The following is a 21,368-nucleotide window of genomic DNA, read 5'->3' as shown; positions in this document are numbered from 1 at the left end:
AAGTGACCTAACCTAACCTAAGGATAACCTGGGCCGTTAATCGAACTCGGGACCTTCCACTAAAAAGAGCACAGCGCTTACCACTGCACCAGGAAGGCCGTTAAAATGTTTACACATGACGTTTTTCTTCATGTATGCCTGAGAGTTCTTCATAATGTTCTCAAAGGTGTGTGAAGTCTGCTGATCCGGCCGAACTTCTCATTCTGAGAGAATACATACTCAGTACCGGCGATGGGTTGATCGTGATGATGGTAGTACATCGTAAAATGTCCTGGGAATGTCACAAAAGAGGAAATGAATCTGACTGTCACGTCGAGGCTCGAGCCTAACAAATTGTAGTAATTACACATTACATTCAACGTTCTAGCCGAGTTGGACAGCTTTATTACCATGCTGATGGTCGATTTACATTTTGGAGCATATTCTTTTATAATTGAAATATTTTGTAACTAGTTATTAGCGTAGATAGGCTTTAGGGTCGAACAATTGAGGTTTTGTTATACCTAATTAATTCTAAGGTAGCCTATATAACTTTCCAGGTCATCAGTTATGTCTATGCAAAATGCAAGAAATATAGTATAATATTCAAAAATATACAGAGGCCAAATTCTTTTCAATTTTTTTGAACTTTGCGTACATCCTACATCCAGTGGTAATTTAAACGCCCCACTTTTCTCTTAATCCGTTACTATACCTTCAATAATAAGTGGGTAGTTACAACATATTGACATTAAAAACTTTTGCCCACAACTTTGCCCGGCACTTTTACCTGCCTATAATACCTTCCTACGTACTTTGTCCTACATTTTTCATCCATTCTGGATTATTGTTTCAGCTGAAGCTTCACTTGCTCAACCACAAAAGGGAAACTAGTACCTACTATTGTATTTTATTCTGTAATAGAATGTAACGGTTACAGTGTTGATGGTGTGTATCTAAATAAAAAATACATTATCAAAAAATCACGACCTTATCTGAAAGCATATATCCTTATTATCCATTTTAAATAGGTTTGTGTGTGTGTGTGTGGTCTGGTGGGAGGCTCGGTCGTGGCTAGTTACTACGGTAAAGCCGTGCCGCAAAACGACTTAGCGTTCCGGTAGATGCCATGTAGAAAATAAGAAAAGCCAAAAGAGTATGGGTTTAATGAAACTTGCCATACCCTTTCCAGGTTAGTCCACTTCCATCTTAGACTGCATCATCACTTACCACCAGGTTAGATTGCATTCAAGGGGATTTGTATCGGAAAGGAAATAAATGTTATAAGCTAGCCTTGAATAATATTATATACTCGTAGGTACCTATATAATATTATTCAAGGCTAGCTTATAACATTTTCAGAAAAGAAAGTTAAAAAAAAAAAACGAAATGACATATCTCGTTAGTCCAGCAGTTGCAAAAGCTACCAACTGTATTTTACTTATAAATAAACACAATAAAGCAATCTGCGTGTCCCATTTTCACCTCGATTTCTCGTTTCAGGGGCTGACCGAGCGGCGAGCGGCCCGAATGCTGTTTTATGGGGAAGTGCACTTACAGCAGTCATGGTGAGTCTTTATGAAGTGATAATGGCGAGATATCTTTCAAATATAAGCGCCGGGAATGCGTATGCGTGTTTAGATCAGTTAAAACGTCAGCATCACTGCCGCCCTATATCTGAAAACCTATTGACTGAAATAGATTATCGCCAAAAAAAAAACAGATGTTCCTAACGGCAATTTTTTTAGTCTATGTCCTATCTGTGAGGCTGAAACGTGGATACCGACATGAAATCTTAATCCTACGTACTTAGTAGTACTATTTAACACACACTAGTTTTTCACGATAACTGAAAAAGTTATCCTACATTGCCCCCATTTCTGAGTAAATATATACTCCATACTTAATATTGTAGTGTGTCTATCTGTCTGTCTGTCTGCTACCATTTCAGGAAGCGTTCGTTGAACTGATTTTGATATCTTGCATTTCGGACGAAATCGATATCTTGCAGACGAATAAGTATAGATACGAGTCATTTTTTTCCCCGGAAAATCAAAAAGTCCCACCGGCATTACATTTAAAATATAAACAATTTTATAACACTTAACACAAGCCAATTCGTAACAACTTAATTATTAATTAATTATCAGATCGGATGCATTAATAATAAATTTTACCAAATGAAATGACCAACGCTACTGTAATATCAACATTTATTCATTAATTAATATTCTAATTGATTGATTATGTACCGGCTGTGTGTACCGCCGAACTTACTGCAACGAATGTACGAATGGTTGGTCGCGGCATTAAATTATTTTGTGTTCCTCTCTCTCTCTCTTTGCGCCTTTGCGTTCTCATTTATGAGGGTCGTGACCCTTTTCCATTAATAATATTAGACGGTAGAGGACTAGGCAAGAATGGCATTCTGGATCAGTGGTAAATTCTTTTGACGATAAAGCACTTGACGATTAAAAATGCCTGAAATAAATGACTATTATTATAAAGGGCGCGGCGCCGTGGCAGGCCCCGCACGCGGTGGCGCGCAGAGCTGGAGGAGTTCGACGGCCTTGGAGTGCTCGGGACGCGCCTGGTAGCGAACAGAGATTACTGGAAGAAAAGGGGGGAGGCCTTTGCCCGCATTTGGGATGACCTCTGAAGAAGAAAAAAAAAAAAAAAAAGTTTATTTATACTTACTAATTTGAAGAAAAAAAAATATATATATTTACCTGCATATACATAATATTGAGAAAAAATATAAAAAGACAAAAAAAGGAAAAAATATATTAAAAAATTACAACAAAAAAATAAAAAAAAATAATAATAATTAAAAAAAAAAAATTAGAGGTAGGCTAAAATAATAATAATAATAATAATTATAAAGGGTTATTTATTTGAATATTTAATAAAAATCTTATTTCATTTTCATAAAGCTGAGTTCAAGTTGTTATAAAATAATTAAACTCGGCTCCACTGCACTCCGTCGGTATGCGTCGAACTTTAAGTTTCATTATAACATAGAAATGTAATTACCAGCAAGGTAACCTACTTAAGGATACAAAAATATCTCTACCATAAATAGTTCCTCTGCTGTTATACCTTCCTCATTATTTTCATATATCTTTCTTCACACACTTAATATGCCTCCTAATTATCTCGTTATTTCTATGGAACTATTATGTAAAAATAAAATGGCTGCAATATTGTACGAGAATACCTACTTAGTACTTACACACTGATATAAGGAAAGTATTGGGGTTCCTATATATATTGTATAAAACCGGTCAAGTTCGAGTTGGACTCACACACGGAGGGTTCCATGTCATCGTACAAGAAGTACTTACTTACTTTTTAATTTCTTTTCGTAACCTAACCACAGATTCACGAGTTTTGGGATTTTCCCTTTACTTGTGCTATAAGACATTGCTCCTTGCCAAACACGATTCTAGGTCAACGGGAAGTAGATACTTAGTGAACTTTTTGTACATCCAACTACCAACTAACAACATCCAACCTATATAAAAATAAATATTTTTAGTAAATTACTTATTCAACTCCTTCATCAATCTAATCAACTCCTTTGTTTCTGAACTGCTTAAGTAGGTAGGTAATTAGCGTAAAATGTATTGACTCAAATTACTCCAGAATAAACACTTTACTTAGCTATCACATAACAACAGACAGTTAAGAAGATTAAACGCTGAGCTCCTATAACTTGATAAATAGTTCGAGTATTAGTTGCTAAGACTCTGCCGTGTCTTAGTCATGTTTAAGTACCTAAGTACTTGTGCCGTGGTGTAACTAATGCCAGTATAAATTAGCGCATAACTGCATTTAGAGCCTAAGGCTTCGTAGTTTACCTATCTGTGTATAATAGGGACTTATATACCTAGGTGAATTTGTTATGTTTAAAACGGAGGAAATGTTTAAAAGGCAGTTTCTAACCTAATACACTGCCCAAAGCAGAGTGCTTACCACCATAGTTTGACAGCTACAGTATGACGATAGCTTCATCTCTGATTGGCCGACACTCTCTCGATATTGGCTGAAATTCATTGTTGCAGCAAGCACCATAAAATCAGCCAATCACAACAATTGAGACTGTAGCAAATAGCAATGATTGATGCAGCTGTTTCGTAATAGATCAGCCGATTGGCCGACACTCTCTTACTATTGTGTATTGGCTGAAATTCATTCTTGCGCAAGAGTAGGTAGGTACCAGAATATCAGCCAATCACAACAATAAGATTGCACTGTAGCAATGATTGATGCAGTTTTTCAGTTTAGCTTTTCAGCAATCGATCAACATGTTGGGGGTAATATGAAATAGTATCTGTTAGGTTGTTAAACCTAAAGGATGAAATAGTTATTCTCTTGGTCGAGTCTGGAAAGATCGATTTTAATATCGATCGTTAGGATTTGTCAAACTGACCTACTAGTTTGGCGAGAGATTCCTATGGGTATTGTGAATATTTTGCAAGAAGGTAACAGTTATGGATCAACTTTAAAAAATCTGGAAGAACGCCTCAAGAATCATCAAGATTCTCATTATCATAAGAAATCTCCTACTAACTACAAACTAAAAACTAATACAAAGGGTTACAACTTTCAGCAATGAGAAATACCTACGACGTAAAAAGAGATTAAATAGGTAGGTTTAAACACGTTGCTTTGAGCTTTTACGTCGAAAAGCTTAACATGATATGAGTAGGGACCAACAAACCGTTAAACATCTTACAAATTGCTCGCTCTTTTAGAAAGCGCTTACAAGATTTACTCACTTTTGTGGTAGAAGTTAATAATAAATTTTAAAAATTCCGCCTTGGTTAGGGTTGCCATCCTTCCGAGTTTTGTCCTAGTTAGGAGGGCGTCCGGGGAGCGTCTGCGCAGAGTTTTATAATACTGTCCGGGGTTTCTTTTTGGGTGCGCTATCTATCCGGCGTGATGGAAATAGTCTGAAATATTGTTAAAACATCAAATTTTTATTTGCATGATGAGAGAAAAGACTTTGTTTGATTTTTGTATGATATTGTCATCAATATTGAAGGTATTTTGCTTCTAAATAATCTAGCTTTTGCCCGCGACTATGTCTGTGATATATTTATAATTTATAGCCTATAGCACTCGGGGTAATGCAGTTATCTATCAGAAAAATAATTTTTAAAATTGTATGAGTAGTTTTGAAGATTACCTCCTACATCTAAATATAAACTTACAAACCTCTCCAATCTCTTTATTTTATAAATAATAATAATGCTAAAAATGTATACTTAAGTAAATATTTTATTTTATATGTGAGATTTATAAACAAGAATACACATATAAGTCCGGGTATTACACTCGAAAATCCGGTGTTTTAAGATTTTCGTCCCAGTTTATATATTTTACTGATGGCAACCCTAGCCATGCTTACAGTGACGGGCAAAACAAGCGCCTTTTAATATTATATTTCCTTCCTTTCCTACACTCCAGCTAATCCGCGAACTCTCTTAGCAAATGAAAGACTTTTTGTTGTACGTAGGTATACAAAGAGTTATAACTTATAATAAAGTTGGGTCAAAACATTTATCTTGAGAAGGGACTAGATAGCCACAAACGGTTGTTTAATAGTATAACAAAAAGATCCGTTGCGGTGTGATAGAAGGACAAACCAACAGACAACACACACTTTCACATAATATAATATACTTAATAGTAGTACGATCCTAACTTTCACTAATGTACAAAGTTCAAATATCTTTTGTTGAGACATTTTGAGGCTTCAACCTATTTCTAGTAGATATCTTGGAAAATGAACTTCAACTAAATATAGCAACTAAATAATATTAAATCAAGGTGTGACCTTTCTCATATTAATTCGAATTGACATTTACAATGTAGAGTTCAATACGGATAGCGCCGAGTTTCTTGCTGGTTCTTCTCGGTATGAAAGGCATTCTGAACCAGTGATAGCTGCTCTTGACGATTCAAAAGTACATACCTACTTGTAAAAGTTTAATTGAATAAAGATATTTTGAATTTTGTTTTTTTTTTTTTTTTTGATAATGTAGATACGGTAATAAAGGAAAACATTGTCAGCAAACCTGCATGCCTGAGAGTTCTCCATAATGATTTCAAAGGTGTGTGAAGTCTGCTAAACCGCACTTCATTAGCCTGACGGACTATGGCCTAATCTCTTCTCATTCTGAGAGGAGACCCGTGCCCAGTAGTGGGCCGGCGATGGGTTGATCATGATGATGATGACTAATAAAATTCTATTTTCTTTTGTTGAGAACATATTTTGACATTTAAAGCATCAACCTTATTAAGGTTGGAATATGAACTTCGACTAAATATAGCAAAGGTCCACATAATATTAAACCAAGATGTGACCTTTCCCACCTTTATTTGAACTGACATTTACATACTAATTTTATGGAGTTCAATCCAGGTGACGTAGGTAGGTAGGACCCTCGAAATGTAAGCTATCTAGAAGAAAGGCTACTTCATGTTAGCTATTTTGTATGTAAATATGTACCTACGTGTATCAGTTCAAAAAGTCTGCGTATAGTTCAGAAATACTTTGTGGAGTATTTGATCCTATATAATATTACTAGCTGATGCCCGCGACTTCGTTCGCGTGGATGTGGGTTTTTTACAATTCCCGTGGGAACTCTTTGATTTTCCGGGATAAAAAGTAGCCTATGTGCTAATCCAGGGTATAATCTATCTCCATTCTAAATTTCAGCCCAATCCGTCCAGTAGTTTTTGCGTGAAGGAGTAACAAACATACACACACACACACACACACATACAAACTTTCTCCTTTATAATATTAAGTGTGATAGTTTCGAAAGAATTTTATGTTTGCCATTACACAAACATTTTGTAAAAATATTCTTATTGAGTCAAGTCGAGGCTATTACAAATTGATGAATTCCATACTTAGTGGCAAAGTTGCGTGAAAGCAACCTGCTGAGTTTTCAATTACCCACAGAATGGCATAGGTAGGTAGGTAGTTATTTTGTTACATAATATTGCAACTTTTTACGATTTGAAAAGTGCAACTGTTGAGTTTCTTGCCGACTTTTCTCAGTAGAAATTCATTCCGAACTGTGTGGTAGAGTCACAGACATCAACATAAGAGACATTAGTTGTCCATGTAGTTGTCCTACTTGAAAAAAATAATTTTTAACCCCCGACCCAAAAAGAGGGGTGTTATAAGTTTGACGTGTGTATCTGTGTGTCTGTGTATCTGTGTATCTGTGTATCTGTCTGTGGCATCGTAGCGCCTAAACGAATGAACCGATTTTAATTTAGTTTTTTTTGTTTGAAAGGTGGTCTGATCGAGAGTGTTCTTAGCTATAATTCAAGAAAATCGGTTCAGCCGTTTGAAAGTTATCAGCTCTTTTCTAGTTACTGTAACCTTCACTTGTCGGGGGTGTTATAAATTTTTAATTTACACTTGTTTCTCAGTAGAAATTCATTCCGAACTGTGTGGTAGAATCACAGACATCAACATAAGAGACATTAGTTGTCCATGTAGTTGTCCTACTTGAAAAAAATAATTTTTGATTATATTTTTTTGATTTTGAAATGATGACGTATATAAAACAAAGATGAAACGAAATGAATGAAAAGTCATAAATCATGCAATCATAGTAGAAAACAGAAGAATAGAAATGCGGGTGCAGTCGCGGGATGAGCTAGTGAACAAATTAATAACGGCTGACCCATAAAACTGAGCGTTAATCTGCGATTTAACTTCGAAATATATTAAACCGCGACTCGTTATCCCGACGTTTTAATTATAACCGCAGGAACCAGGATCGCTTTTCCTATTACGTGTGCGATTAGGAATAGGTTATTCCTAATCGCTAATTCGTTATCAGAATTAAGAATTAGTATAGATGCGTTGGTTGACGTACCTATGGAACGGAAGTATGGACCAAACGTTTGACCAAACCAAAAATTCCTTCACAATTTGAAGATACTTACATTATTTTGGATGGATAATAATGAATAGCTGACGCCGGCGACTTCGTACGCGTGGATTTAGGTTTTTCGAAATCCCGTGGAAACTCTTTGGTTTTCCGAGATAAAAAGTAGCCTATGTGCTAATCCAGGATATTATCTATTGCGTGAAGGAGTAACAAACATACATACACACACACACACATACACACAAACTTTCGCCTTTATAATATTAACTGTGATTCCTAGATACCATAACCCGTGCGAAGTCAAGGCGGCGTGGACCACTAATAGGTATTTCTATAAACGGAAGATAGGCAAAGAGATGTCTATTGCGAGCTTCGTATTCGTGCATATTTGGAACCGAGATGACAGAATAATTTAAATCGTAGTATAAAATACTCAGTCTCAAATTAAAATATGAAATATATAGTTTGGAAAACTGAACGTATAAAAAAGCGTACCTTTTGAAAGCCGTTTCATACGAAACAGCTTTTCCATACATTGAAAATTCTGTAAGCTCGCAATATTAAAGCTTTCACTTGCATGTACCATGTACCTACGTACGGTACCTACCCAGGTATTTATTTATGTAAATATATCGTTTTATTAATCGAAACATATAAAAAGAAAAACTGACTGCCATTCATCATCTTCATGATCATCAACCAATCACCGGCCCACTACTGAGAACGGGTCTCCGCTAAGAAATGAGAAGGGTTGTGGCCATAGTCCACCATGTAGTGCGAACTGACAGACATAACAAACATTTGAGAATATATAAATATAAAAATACGAATATTCGTTTATCAAACTCAGTGATATTATAGTTGCCACAGAAAGATCGTCGGAAAACCTCAACGATTGGTTTTCGAAACTCGTTTCAAATTTAAAGGAGTTGTTGGAACAGTTTAACTGCACTTGTTCTCGAAAGGTACACAGCCTCGTCGAGCAAAATTGATTTCGCTTTTTGGAGCTCTGCATTCAAAGACTCTTACCGCTCTGCTTGTTTGTGTCTATAGTAACTTTGTCTGTGATAGTAAGGTATTAGAAGCGATGATAGTCCAATAAGAGGCTGGGGTACCGGCCCGGGCACACACTTTTAACTCTTCGGGGTAGTGTGCTTTTTAAGCTAAAGTGATTACTTATAACGCACATAACTCCAAAAAGTTAATGGTGATTTAACGGTGAAGGAAAATATTGTTAAAAAATCTGCATGCCTGAGAGTTCTTCATCAAGTTCTCAAAGTTGTAAAGTTTGCCAATCCGCATTTGACCAGTGCCCTAAACCTTTCTCATCCTGAGAGGAGACTGTCCTCAGTAGTGAGCTGGCGATGAGTTGATGTTCCCAACGAGTCACAATCAATCGTGTCACAGTGTCAATGTTCCCAAAGAGTCACACTGTGTGACACATTGAGTGTGTGATAATGATCTACAGTCGAATGAGGTTGTATAGTGAGGCACGTGGATTTTAGCGGGTAATGGGTCGAGAGTTTTTACCTTGACATTGCTCGGATGTGGTTCGCTCGAATATTTTCTTTTTGTAGTGTACTTTTCAATAGAAAGAGAAACGAGTAGTTGTGTACCTACTGCTAGATACGTTAAAACATTATAAAACTCCAGATAGGTAAAGCTTCGTAAAAGATTCGTATTTTAGAGAGTGGGTTTTATTAAAACCGCTTCGTAATTTGTATTCTGGTTAATTTACAACAAAATTATGTAAAAAAGAAGGCCCAAACCAAGATATAAATTTTATTAAAATAAAGTCTTGCAAAATATTAGTTAAGGCGTCAACACAATATACAATACGCAACGCCACGGCACGGCAGCGCGGCGTGGCTTAAACGCGGCTCTTACAGATGTGAAGCCGCCGCTTGCGACCTGCATTACCTGAAAATCTTAAAACCTATTTGTTCTTACCTATAAACGTATTACGTGATACTTTCAGTGTCATGTACGCATGCGTAGCAGTGCGAGCGGCTCGATTACGCTAAAGTGACAGCTACAATGTAACCATCGCCACCACCTCTCATTGGTTGACGCTGACTCACTATTGGCTACAACGCATTGTTGCAACAAGAACTGCATGTGAAATATTAAATCTTTTGGTGGATTAAAATGATGGAGAGACGTTGTTGGTAGACGTCTTTATTCAGTGGAGGCTTATGATCGACTCTTATTACCAACTAACAGTAATTATAATAAAATCTTATAAGCTATTGTCTTAAAGATATTTCTTAATCTAACCTACATAATTTTGTATCGCCTTTTGTTCAAATTCAACGCGCAAGCAACCTACATATTACATCTCCCCTGAAAATGTATCCTGTTTACCCCTCTTCTTAATGAAAAAAATGTGAGGTGCTATTGCGAATGAGAAGAAAAGCTGATACAATTACAAAAATAAAATCTATTCTAATCAAAAATTAAAATTACCACAAAGAAACATTTTTTTTTAACCGCAAATTCTTATTCTCAAGTGCAATTTATCTTATATTATTTTACTTCGTATGGGCATACTTTTAACAGAAAAATGGTAATTGATTATACGTCATGTCAAGGATTTGTTGAACGTGAAGTTCTGAAAAATCATAGTAAAATAATCTTAAATTCTCAAAAATATCTCAATATATCATCATCGTAGTACCTATTAGATATGTCTAAGATATCGATTACACTAATCGACTTAATTATCTCAAAATATTCTTTTATTTATCAAGTCGTCATCATAGGTATACAGCACTGCTGTTGAATCAAAATCTCTCCTAATCTCCATCTTCCGTTCAAGTTACTTCTTCAGATATCACATAATATAAATAAATACATAAACAAACGCGGCGCGTACTCTCCTAATTAATATTTAACATAACATGCTTTCAAGCATTATTCATAACTCTCATAATCTTCATCAAACTTATTTCTTTCAATAAGTACTTCAATAACATTCAACTTTTCATAAAGATTCTAGGTCTTTCACTAACACCAGCGCGGTAGATAATGATCAAGAGTCTAGACAAATATATAGTTGAATGAGGAGGTACAAAATATGCGCAAAATATCGCGTTCAACATAAAAATAAATAACAATCATCTTCAACGTCAATATGTCTCAATCCGAAGTAACTATTTGAACATTATTCAAAATATCAATTATTTTTATATAGCACTTCTACAGCCGAAGGGTGATCAAGCCTTGGGTTTGCAGAGTCCTATTTTGTCAAAGTCGAGTAAATCTCTAACTTTCGTTACAATTAGCACGAAACTAGACGAAAAACTTACGTGCTTCATTACGAAGAAAATAAAAATCTCCTAACTTCATATTAATTTCCTTGTACCTATGTACAAATTGCATCTCAAGCAAAACCTTTGTCTCATAAAACAATGCAATGATGTTTGGGTACGCGTGTGTCGTTGACCGCGCGATGACACCGTAATAATTCAGTGAATTATTATGTAACTTCGATTTTAACACAGAATATTTGCAAAATATTCTAAAGTATGTATTACATTATAATATGAGAAAAAAAAATTTACACACAAAGTACGAATTATTGAACTTATTAGTAGATAGTGGTGTAAGTACCTATTAGTTACTATCTTAATAAATGTGTGCAAAATTAAACTATCTAACGAAGAAAAAAATTTCAGTACCTACAAAGTATTTATTCTACCTACCTAATGCCCATTACGAGAGATAAATTGCACTTACTTTAACTGTTAGCGATGCATTTAATTATTCAATTCCATGACCGCTATGAAGTCGCTGTCGCCGTAGTCATCGTCTTCGATAGGAGTGACATCAGGTCCGAAGGTCTGGACGCTGGGCTTCTTCTTGCTGCGTCTTGGTGGGCCGGGAAAACCCTGGACTCCTCGAACTGGGCCGGGAATACCCTGGACACCTCCTAGTTGTGGCCGGGATAACCCCGGACGCACGACGATGCTGGGCCGATGAATGTAGCTTGAGAAGTTTTGTTGCTCATTAGGGATTAATTTAATTTAATTTAATTGACTTCTTTCTTGACTTTTTTGTGCTTCTTGATTTTTAAATTTGATATTGATTTTATGGTTTTCTTCTTTTCGCTGTACTTAATAGCTGGGTCTTGACTCTTGATTCTTTTGGAATTAATATGTTTATGCTTCTTTCTTAATATATCTTCTCTTTAGAATCTTCTTGAGAATCGTGTGGACTTCATCTTCATCGGTGCCCAGCCGGTGCGCGCACTTAGTTTAGGCACGCACCGACTGGCAGGGTCGCCATGAAATATTAAATCTTTTGGTGGATTAAAATGATGGAGAGACGTTGTTGGTAGACGTCTTTATTTGTCGAGGCTTATGATCGACTCTTATTACCAACTAACAGTAATTATAATAAAATCTTATAAGCTATTGTCTTAAAGATATTTACATAATTTTGTATCGCCTTTTGTTCAAATTCAACGCGCAAGCAACCTACATATTACACATGAATTAAGCCAATCGCAACCATTTTAGTTGTAATAATGATTAATGCAGTTTTTCCGCAATTGACCAACAGTTTTATGACAGCGACGCGCGTTGTGTGTGTGTGTGTGTGTGTATAGGCCTTAGACTTGCCAAATTAATTCCACTGAGTTCAGCGTTCTTTCAGCGAGCGGGGTTTTAGAGTTGCCCATTGTGTTTAGGAGAGGCCGGAAAATTAATTTGTTAACATTTTTTTATTTTTAGCTCAACGATTTAGGAAATTCCATTGTGGTTTCAGAATACAGCTTAATGGAAATTGTTATAAAGTAGTCGTAAAGAGTAGTTTATTCTAAAAACTGCATCAAATATTGGGAATTAATTTTAATATCAACTATGGTGGAACACACATAGATACAAACATACATACATGCATACTTATACATACATAGACTGCTAAAATCACCCTTCTTTTTGGCTTTACACTAGTACCGCCAAACAACAGACAAATTGACCAAGTAATCAGTTGCGCTTAAGACGTCATTTTACATAGTGATGACATTATTTTTCAGTGTGTAGATACGTGTAGGTAATTGTTGCGTCTAGGAAAACTCAATGGGAATCTTTCTCATTTGGTTCTCACTCGGTTCTTAGCCTTCCTCATCCAGTCATTTTTTGCAACTCTCTTTAAATCCTCGGTTCATCTGTCTCCTCCCTCAGGGAAAGGTGCTCCGCACTACGCTTACCTACCTACTTGGTCGTGGTCTCCACTTTAAAACTTACCGGATCCATCAGCCATCACGTTTAAAAGCTAGTAGGTACGCAGGAAATCTTTATCGGTAGAAATCAAGCATACAATGCCGGGTTGATCGCCAATATTGATACTTAAAGGTATTTACGTTTCAAGCGAATGTGCAGTGGGCTGAGAGAGAACGCTTCGCGAAATTGGATATGAGTTTGGAGCACCAATCGCTGAAGTTTTCCTACATTGATTGTACGACTGCCTTACTGACATTGAAATGGAAGTCGCGATTTGGCTATGGAACGAGCTAAATGGAAAAGAGTCTTAGTTGATTAAAAAAAAAAAAATCCATATCTACTAATGATATAAATGCAAAAGTGTGTAAGTATAGTCTATCTATCTGCTACCTTTTTGTGGATAATAATCAATACTAATACTATAAATGCGTTTGTTTGTCTGTCTGAGTTTCACGGCCCGTCCATATAACCGATTTAACGACATTTTAGCATCCCGTCGAAAAAGTGTTATTATTGATAAGTAGGTACTTCATTAATGTAACTGATTTACATATCTTGTATTATGTAAACTTGAAATCAATTTCGTGAATTAATTCCTACATTAATTCAAAAATTATAACTTTATAAGGCTCTGAGATACGGTCGGATGGACGAATTGTAATTCACACAAATAAATTCAGAAACCTTGCTGGAATTTACAAAGACAAATCTGAAGTAAGATTCTAATTAGAAGCTGTACAAAATCTTTTGATTCGCTGGACGTCTGTGCGTAGGTATTTAAAGTTGATTATATTGAGAAGAAACTCAGCAAGGAATTCAATGGCATAGGAATTAAAGGCCGATTCACACCCATTGCGTATGCAGCACGTACACGTAACACGTGAGTAGTGACGCGCGTGAATCCGTAGACATACTGCACGCATTACGTCTACGTGAACGTGCACGCCACGCAAGCGGTATGCCATGTTTCATACAGTTCCATACTTTACAACGCAATGGTACGCGCTGCGTCTACGCTTACGCAGCCTGTGTAAACGAGCTGTTAAGCTTGAAACATACAAAACGCGTGGCGACAGTGCGGCGCAACGTAAATTGCGCAGTAGGATGTTACGTTGAATGTGCATGTAACTTTATCTGATTTAGTTACCGTGCATTTACATATATATTATGTTAGCCATAGCAGCGTGGTTTGCCACTCGCCGGCGCGGTTAATGTCATCGACATAATTATTACTGTCACACATTCTCACAGTTCACGTCTAGGCTCGCCACCCATCGCTGTCTCTCTGACGAATATGTAAATATACCTTTATATAGAGAACTGTATATAAACCACGTCACACTGCGAAGGAAGACGTTATGAAAGCCGTATGCGCAGTTCTAGATCTAGAAGCGATGTTGAACATAATATTATTGCTGCGCTTTGTGTGTTTAGGCTTTAACGTAATAAAGGCTATATTGTGGGCAGTAATATTTCGATGAACTAAATACTTTTTCTATCTTGGCAACAGCTGGCATCAACATTTTGTAAAAGAAAATGTTTGCATAAATAATTCAGGATAATGGACTTCAGCAGAGCTTCCCGATAATGTATCTACGTCCGTAAAATTCGTTTGGCAAATTGACGACAGACTGTAAAAATAAAAGGGTCTTCGGATCGTTTTTTATTGCATTTGTACTTTGCTTTTAGGCTCAAGGCATACTGCGGTACTGTTGAATGTGTTGAAGTGACGCGACGTATCTTTAAGTGCCGGGAGATTAGGTACTTAACTTTATCTCCGCTATGTCACTGTCACTTTTGTGGGGAACAATTTAAAAGTGAATACAAGTGTCGATTCAGCGTTGTTTTTATTTTACTTCACACAAATATAAATGAATGTACCAGACGCACCAACGCTAATTTTCAGTAACTTTCAGAAGAAGAATAGATGTATATTTACATAAAAGAGTTAAAGTTTAGTTATTTTATGACATTTTAAAAAAGACGCGTATCTTCGCTTGCGTCTGCGGCTCTGCCGCAATGTGCATTGAGCCTTGAAGAGCAAGTGTAGTGGGTTAGCAGAAAATGTTCCTGCAAATCGACAACGGTAAAGTTTTCAAACATTGGAGCTTTGCAGCTATTGCAAAGCTTTGACCAGCATCGAAATTATAGAGCCCGAGTTTGATAACTTGGCTAACTGGTTGCGAACACAGGCAACGTTTGTGTTTCCAAAATGGAGTTTGTTTACTGTGACGTAATATTTGCATAGGTCATACAGACGTGTGTGTTGATTTTTGACGGTTCGTACGTGTGGTTCTTGTTACGAAGGTAATTGGAGGGGAAAGGGAAGTATTAGTCATGATTAGCATGGCTACTATTTCTTCACTACTAAAAAACATCACTAAAATTACTACTCAACAGCTGTTGTATTCGTGATAAAACTAAAGTGGCCAACGAGAAGATAAAAAAATTGGTTGTCTGTAAAGTCGGTTTACTGACGATAGTTGAACGTGACAACAAAGGCCCATTGTGCTTCTTTGTCGCTCGTTCCGCGCTCTTGCTTGCACTTCAAGCCTTACATGGAACGCCTCAGAGCGAGGTAACGCCGCATGAGTCATGTTTTTTCGTGCGAACAGCCGGCTCTATCGAATTATAAGACGTTGTCACGTCAAAAATGTAAACAAACTGGCAACATTATTGCGTACGAGAGATTAGGAAATAGATAACAATAATTACCTACTTTTTATCTGTCCTGAAATCTCGAGTGAGATAATAATTACCTACTATTGTAATTATCATCACTATCTCTCGATTGAGATAATAATTACTATCGTTATTATCATCTCTATCTCTCGACTAAGATAAAACTATTATCTCTGTCCTTATCTCTCGTACACAATAATGTTCTCAGATTGTTTACATTTTTTATCTCATATCGTTGGCCTTACTTAAAATTTTTATACTTATAATTTTAACAAAAGTTTATTAATTAATTATTACCAAGAGTTAAGTGTTAGTTTAGTAATTGTAATAAAGTTGTTCTCTTGGAAAGGCCTATGTCCAGCGGTGGACGCGTACAGGCTGATGAAATGGAATGGAATAAAATTGTAACCAAAAGAAACTTTGGCATTTCTTTAGGCTTTGTTGTTTTTGGATTTACAAATATTAGTATTTAGTCATTAGGTACCTACTAAATGATACCTACCAAAGGTGACTGATGATTAATGGTTATTTTATTTTGTTTCAGAGTTTGATGGCGGTAGTCAAGTTCGGATACACCATAGTGGTGGTATCCTTCCTGTTAATGATATGGGCCTCCCTCGCAAGGGCGTTAGAAGTGAGTATCTAAGCCTTCTTTTTACTACAATACGATTGATCAATAATTCAAATAGAAATCAAACTTGGTTTCTATAAAGAGCGCTTCAGAAAAACTCCTCTTAAGTTTACAAAAAGAACTTGGCAAAGCATTCCCGATAACGGTTAAACCCCAGACATTAACTTCTTGGAGTTATGCGTGTAGATACGTGGATGAAGAAAGCACATCGTGAGGAAACCTGCATGCCCGAAAGATCTCCATAATGCTCTCAAAGGTGTGTGAAGTCTCCCAATCCGCACTTGGCCAGCGTGGAGAAGTATGGCCAAACCCGTATCGTTATGAGAGGAGACCTAGTGATTCGGCGTTGGATATATGATGATGATAGCCAAAATCAGTTTCTCCACAGTATATTTTCTTTCCAGTTACACGTAGACACAGGTCATCCACCATGCCTGTTCCAAGCACTCTGCACTTGCTCCAAACCAGCTGGTGACCTCGGCATCGTGACCTGCAAGTACGTGCCCATCCTGCGAGTGCCAGCTGCAGTCAACAGCTCCAAGGTGTTTACGCTGCAACTCACTGGGAACAAGATAAGAGATCTAGAGCCTCAGTTCTTTCAGGCTACCGGTGAGTCTGATTGAGAACTTAAATATGTTTACATATTCACCATCACACATCACATATTTTGTAGAGCGCTATAATATCTTGTGTTCTCTTGCGTTTTATATCTTCCGTCTTACTCATCCCTGGACACGAATTTTGTATCGTATAGACAAATCCAAGAATATTGTGGATAGGCCAAAAAAAATTACGATATTCGAATAGAGAATGTTAAGATAAATATCTCTTGAGGTTGATATCAAATCTTCTTATCGGTGGTGTTGGTAAAAGGAGCGTAGTATGGTTTTAGTTCTTGAACTTTAATCTTTGTTTCTTTTAACACTAGACAAATTCCGTCCGTTTGCATGTACCTAAAGAGTAATTTATTTTTGTCTGGTTCGTCGGTCCATTTTACTCCAGCATATGTATCTATCCTTCAGCATGACAGTCCTAATAAGCATAAAAGACACAGCTTAACAAAATAAGTCACAAATAATTAAATAAAGTTACAGTAAATTAAGGCTTTTGTAAAGCTAGCGATACCTACTATTTCTCAATCAAGTGAGCCTTTATTTCAATGAAAATATTCTTTTATTTAATTACGAGATTGTAAAATTAAAGAAACGAAGGTCTTATTTTTTAACGGACTTTTAAAAATGCGCCATCATTACTGTCATCAATTTGTGAGATGATATCCTACCGTAAAAAGGACTTACAAATTGATGAATCGGATCAGGTACCGAATATTGGAAGATAGATAACAGGAGTAAATGCCGGTCACAGTGGACGATCTGAATAATAAAAGGGAACCCCGTGACATGTCCCATTAGGGGGATTGGATGTCTCTATCATCATTGACGTACTTGCAGCTATTGACCGAATTTATCTTGCAGTAAATGAGTGATTACATAAATATATCTGATATATTTGTGTCAGGGTTTATCTATGTTGATTTATCGGGCTTGTCTATCTGAAAATACTCCCGAAGTCAGAGATTGGTGGTATTTACACTGCCATCGCTAAATTAACAGGCTGTTAAGTGCAAAGAATATTATCTTAAGCCATCTTTGACTGCAACATTAAATAATTCCAGTCAAGAGAAAACCAATAAACCATGGCCAGCACAAATCTAAGCTTGGCTAGGGGCTTGGGTGCAAAGAATATTATCTTAAGCCATCTTTGACTGCAACATTAAATAATTCCAGTCAAGAGCAAACCAATAAACCATGGCCAGCACAAATCTAAGCTTGGCTAGGGGCTTGGGTGCAAAGAATATTATCTTAAGCCATCTTTGACTGCAACATTAAATAATTCCAGTCAAGAGCAAACCAATAAACCATGACCAGCACAAATCTAAGCTTGGCTAGGGGCTTGGCTTTACTAGAACATTATGAACTTGTCAGTCTTGGCAACCTTTACATAAAATGTTTTTGGTGGGATTTCATTTCTTTTTGGCAGGTGCCCTAGAGGTTCGTAGTTGAAATCAAAGTATTTCAGTCCGTAGTTATATTACACAGTGCCACGTTTTGTAAAAAAGCGTCGCAGATTTATGCACGGTCGCCGTGAATAGTGAAAGAGTACATCGTAGCCCACTAGGGAAATTGCTTGTTTCAATCAAAATAAAGTCTCGTTGTTTATGTTATGGATTTTTATGTGCTCTATTTTTGGTTGGTAGTTCTTTTGCATATTTAATTTACTGCTGTTTTGTGGTCTGGCTGGGTGTTCACCAATAAATATAAATAAGTATTTTTAAGGAGCAACTACCGGGAATTTTTGGAGAGCGTTATGATCTTATAACTAGGTGTCAATTCTATATAGGGATAATTTATAATTTCTTTACCTGGCTTCCTTTAGGCTTAGGCCATGGTAAGTTACCCCTTACCACTCCACCGGCAAGGCATGCTTTCAAGCAATTTAGCATTCCGGAACGGCGAAACGTAGTAACCGATTTGGGGTCTGTAGGGAAACACTTACCTACATAATAATTCAATGTTTTTGCTAGTAGCTAGCTCACTTCCATCTTAGACTGCATCATCACTTACCAGCACGTGAGATAAGACAAGGGCTTGTCACTGAAAAAAGAAAATGTTCGTGATTATTATCGTATCGTTATAATTTTGTTTTAAGCTCGGTTTTACTATTTTGTGCTTATTTAGCTTGAAGCCAAAATTTAATTATTTTGAAGCAAACAGTTTGCTTCTAAAATCTACCCAAAGCTTGCTTAGTCCAACCAACGTACATGTTAGTACGATCTCTTAATTAACTGTTCAAACAAGAGCCAGGTGGTGGTGACAGCACAATCTCGGTGACAAACTTTGATAGTGTTCGCTTTACCGATATACCGCTCTAGTTTAGTTAGTTGGGTCACTACAGAAATTCGTTGAAGGAGATTTACGGTTTTGTTTCAGGGTTTAAGACGGTTTTAGTTTCAAAACCTTTAATCTTGTAAAGCTTTCTCACCTTTCTATGAATTGTTAAACTTAGTTGTTCGTATCGTCGGTCATTGGCAAAAATGCTTCATCCAGTTTCTGTGGCTGTGAGCAATTGTTCCAGATCTTTATTTTTAGGATCTCAATTTGACAATTTGAGCCTTTAAGACCTTATGTTTAGCTCTTTTTTATTTTTTGATCTTATTGGCATTTATTGCACGAATATTTTTGTCCTCAATTCCTCTACTTTTGGGATTCCAGGTTTATACAGGCTAGCAATAAATCAAAACCCACTGGAGAACATCCATGAAGAAGCATTTTACGGACTCGACAACACGCTTTGGGAGTTGGAACTGAAGCAAGACAGACTGACGGAGGTGCCGAGCCGTGCTCTGCGATACCTTCAGAAGTTGCGGCTGCTTGATTTAACAGGTAAGAAGGAATAACCTACCAGCACCAAAATTAAAGTACCTAACAGTACCAAATAATAAGCTCAATGATAAGGAGACGGACTAAATCCGAAAGATCCGTAGTTTCGAATTCCATTCATTAGACTATTGTTATATTATTATCTCTTAATGTCTCTTAGTATATTATGTGTTTGTATACCGTTAGCTTCCTATTAAATTAAATGAAATAAATAAAAATTATCTACTCTTATATTACGCTTGCTTTTAAGGTCTAGGTTAAAACTTTAAACTAAAAATGATTGCTACTTAAGGTCACCAGCAATTTTATTAAATGAAAAATAATAAAAAGTAATAAAGGAAATATCGGTAAAAATAGCCTAAAAGCCACATAGACGTAGATCTTTCGTGAAACACATACTAGGTCATACAAAGAGCTTGTTATGTACGCAAAGACCCAAAGGAATTTAATAAGGAAATATTAAATCAGCCATATTGGCCTCTTCAATAAACGATCTAAGTCAACGTACTCCACTAATTGATTGGTTCATTTAAAATTCCTTCAACTTAGCATATTCGTACCCACTGTTTGCTTAATTTTGAAGCTTTGAATTTTTTCGTAATTGCAATAATCTCTTTTCTTTCTGTTTCAAAGTATATTTGAATCGGCGCAAAAGGGAGTTGCTGGTATTATTTTTTTCTTTATTTATTTAAGGGCTTTGATACATTCAAAAGTACATGTCAGCCCTATAATAATCTAATTAAATACAACAATACAACAAAATTCTTAACCTAACAAAATAAGTCTTTCTCACTACCCATAATTTGATTTAGAAAGCAGCCATGTGCAGATGTCATTATCCCCAAACCAAACCGAAATATACTTCATAATCTCTAATACATACTTCATAATATTATATTTTTTATTTGTAGATATTGTGGCCCGCTTTAGTTATATATATTTTAATGTATAGTATAAAAATTCCTGATGCAAAGTTGGCAATCAGTGAGAGAGAATTTTCGATAGAGTACTCTCAAAAATGAGCAAGGAATAAAAGTGCATTAGAATTCAACAGAGAAAGAAATGCGGAAAATTCTGTAGGAAAGCTAAACTGGATGCAAAAATTCCTTCAAGTTCCTTGGCAAAGAATCGTTTATTTTGAGCAAGATTTATCTGATAGAAACCAACAGGTTTTAAGTTGCTTTCATGTATTTGATTCAAACCTTGCGATGGATTATTATCATTATTAATTACTTCTACGGTCCAATACAATACAATGAAAACTCCGAATTGCAACTTCTCAGTCATGATAGACTTAAGATCATTGTAGGATATAGTACCTATAGATGGTAGAATTCGTTTTACTAAATCTATGGTCACACATGGTCAAATCTATGGTCTATAGCCACAGAAACAAGACGGTGGAACATCTATCCAACAATGATAACATTACTGCAGGAAAAGCAAACCTGAAAAAGAAATAATATACTTATTCATCATCAACTTAACG

The 21,368-nt window shown here is 36.3% G+C and overlaps 1 protein-coding gene across 6 annotated transcripts in view; it reads left to right on the top strand.

Moving 5' to 3' along the window:
• The window catches only part of LOC123869027 (chaoptin), a 69,513-nt gene that overhangs the window by 30,089 nt on the left and 18,056 nt on the right, over positions 1–21,368 (top strand). For all 6 annotated transcript variants that reach the window (XM_045911752.1, XM_045911754.1, XM_045911750.1 and 3 more), the window contains exons 2-5: positions 1,483–1,547; positions 16,353–16,442; positions 16,844–17,048; positions 19,712–19,882. In XM_045911752.1, the coding sequence (XP_045767708.1) occupies positions 1,545–1,547; positions 16,353–16,442; positions 16,844–17,048; positions 19,712–19,882 (469 nt within the window). In that variant the 5' untranslated portion in view covers positions 1,483–1,544. The remainder of the gene's footprint in view (positions 1–1,482; positions 1,548–16,352; positions 16,443–16,843; positions 17,049–19,711; positions 19,883–21,368) is intronic.

This window comes from Maniola jurtina, chromosome 10 (assembly GCF_905333055.1).
Source record: "Maniola jurtina chromosome 10, ilManJurt1.1, whole genome shotgun sequence".
NCBI lineage: Eukaryota > Metazoa > Arthropoda > Insecta > Lepidoptera > Nymphalidae > Maniola > Maniola jurtina.
The sequence above is the reverse complement of the archived record's forward strand: the minus strand, read 5'-3'. Positions and strand labels throughout refer to the sequence as shown.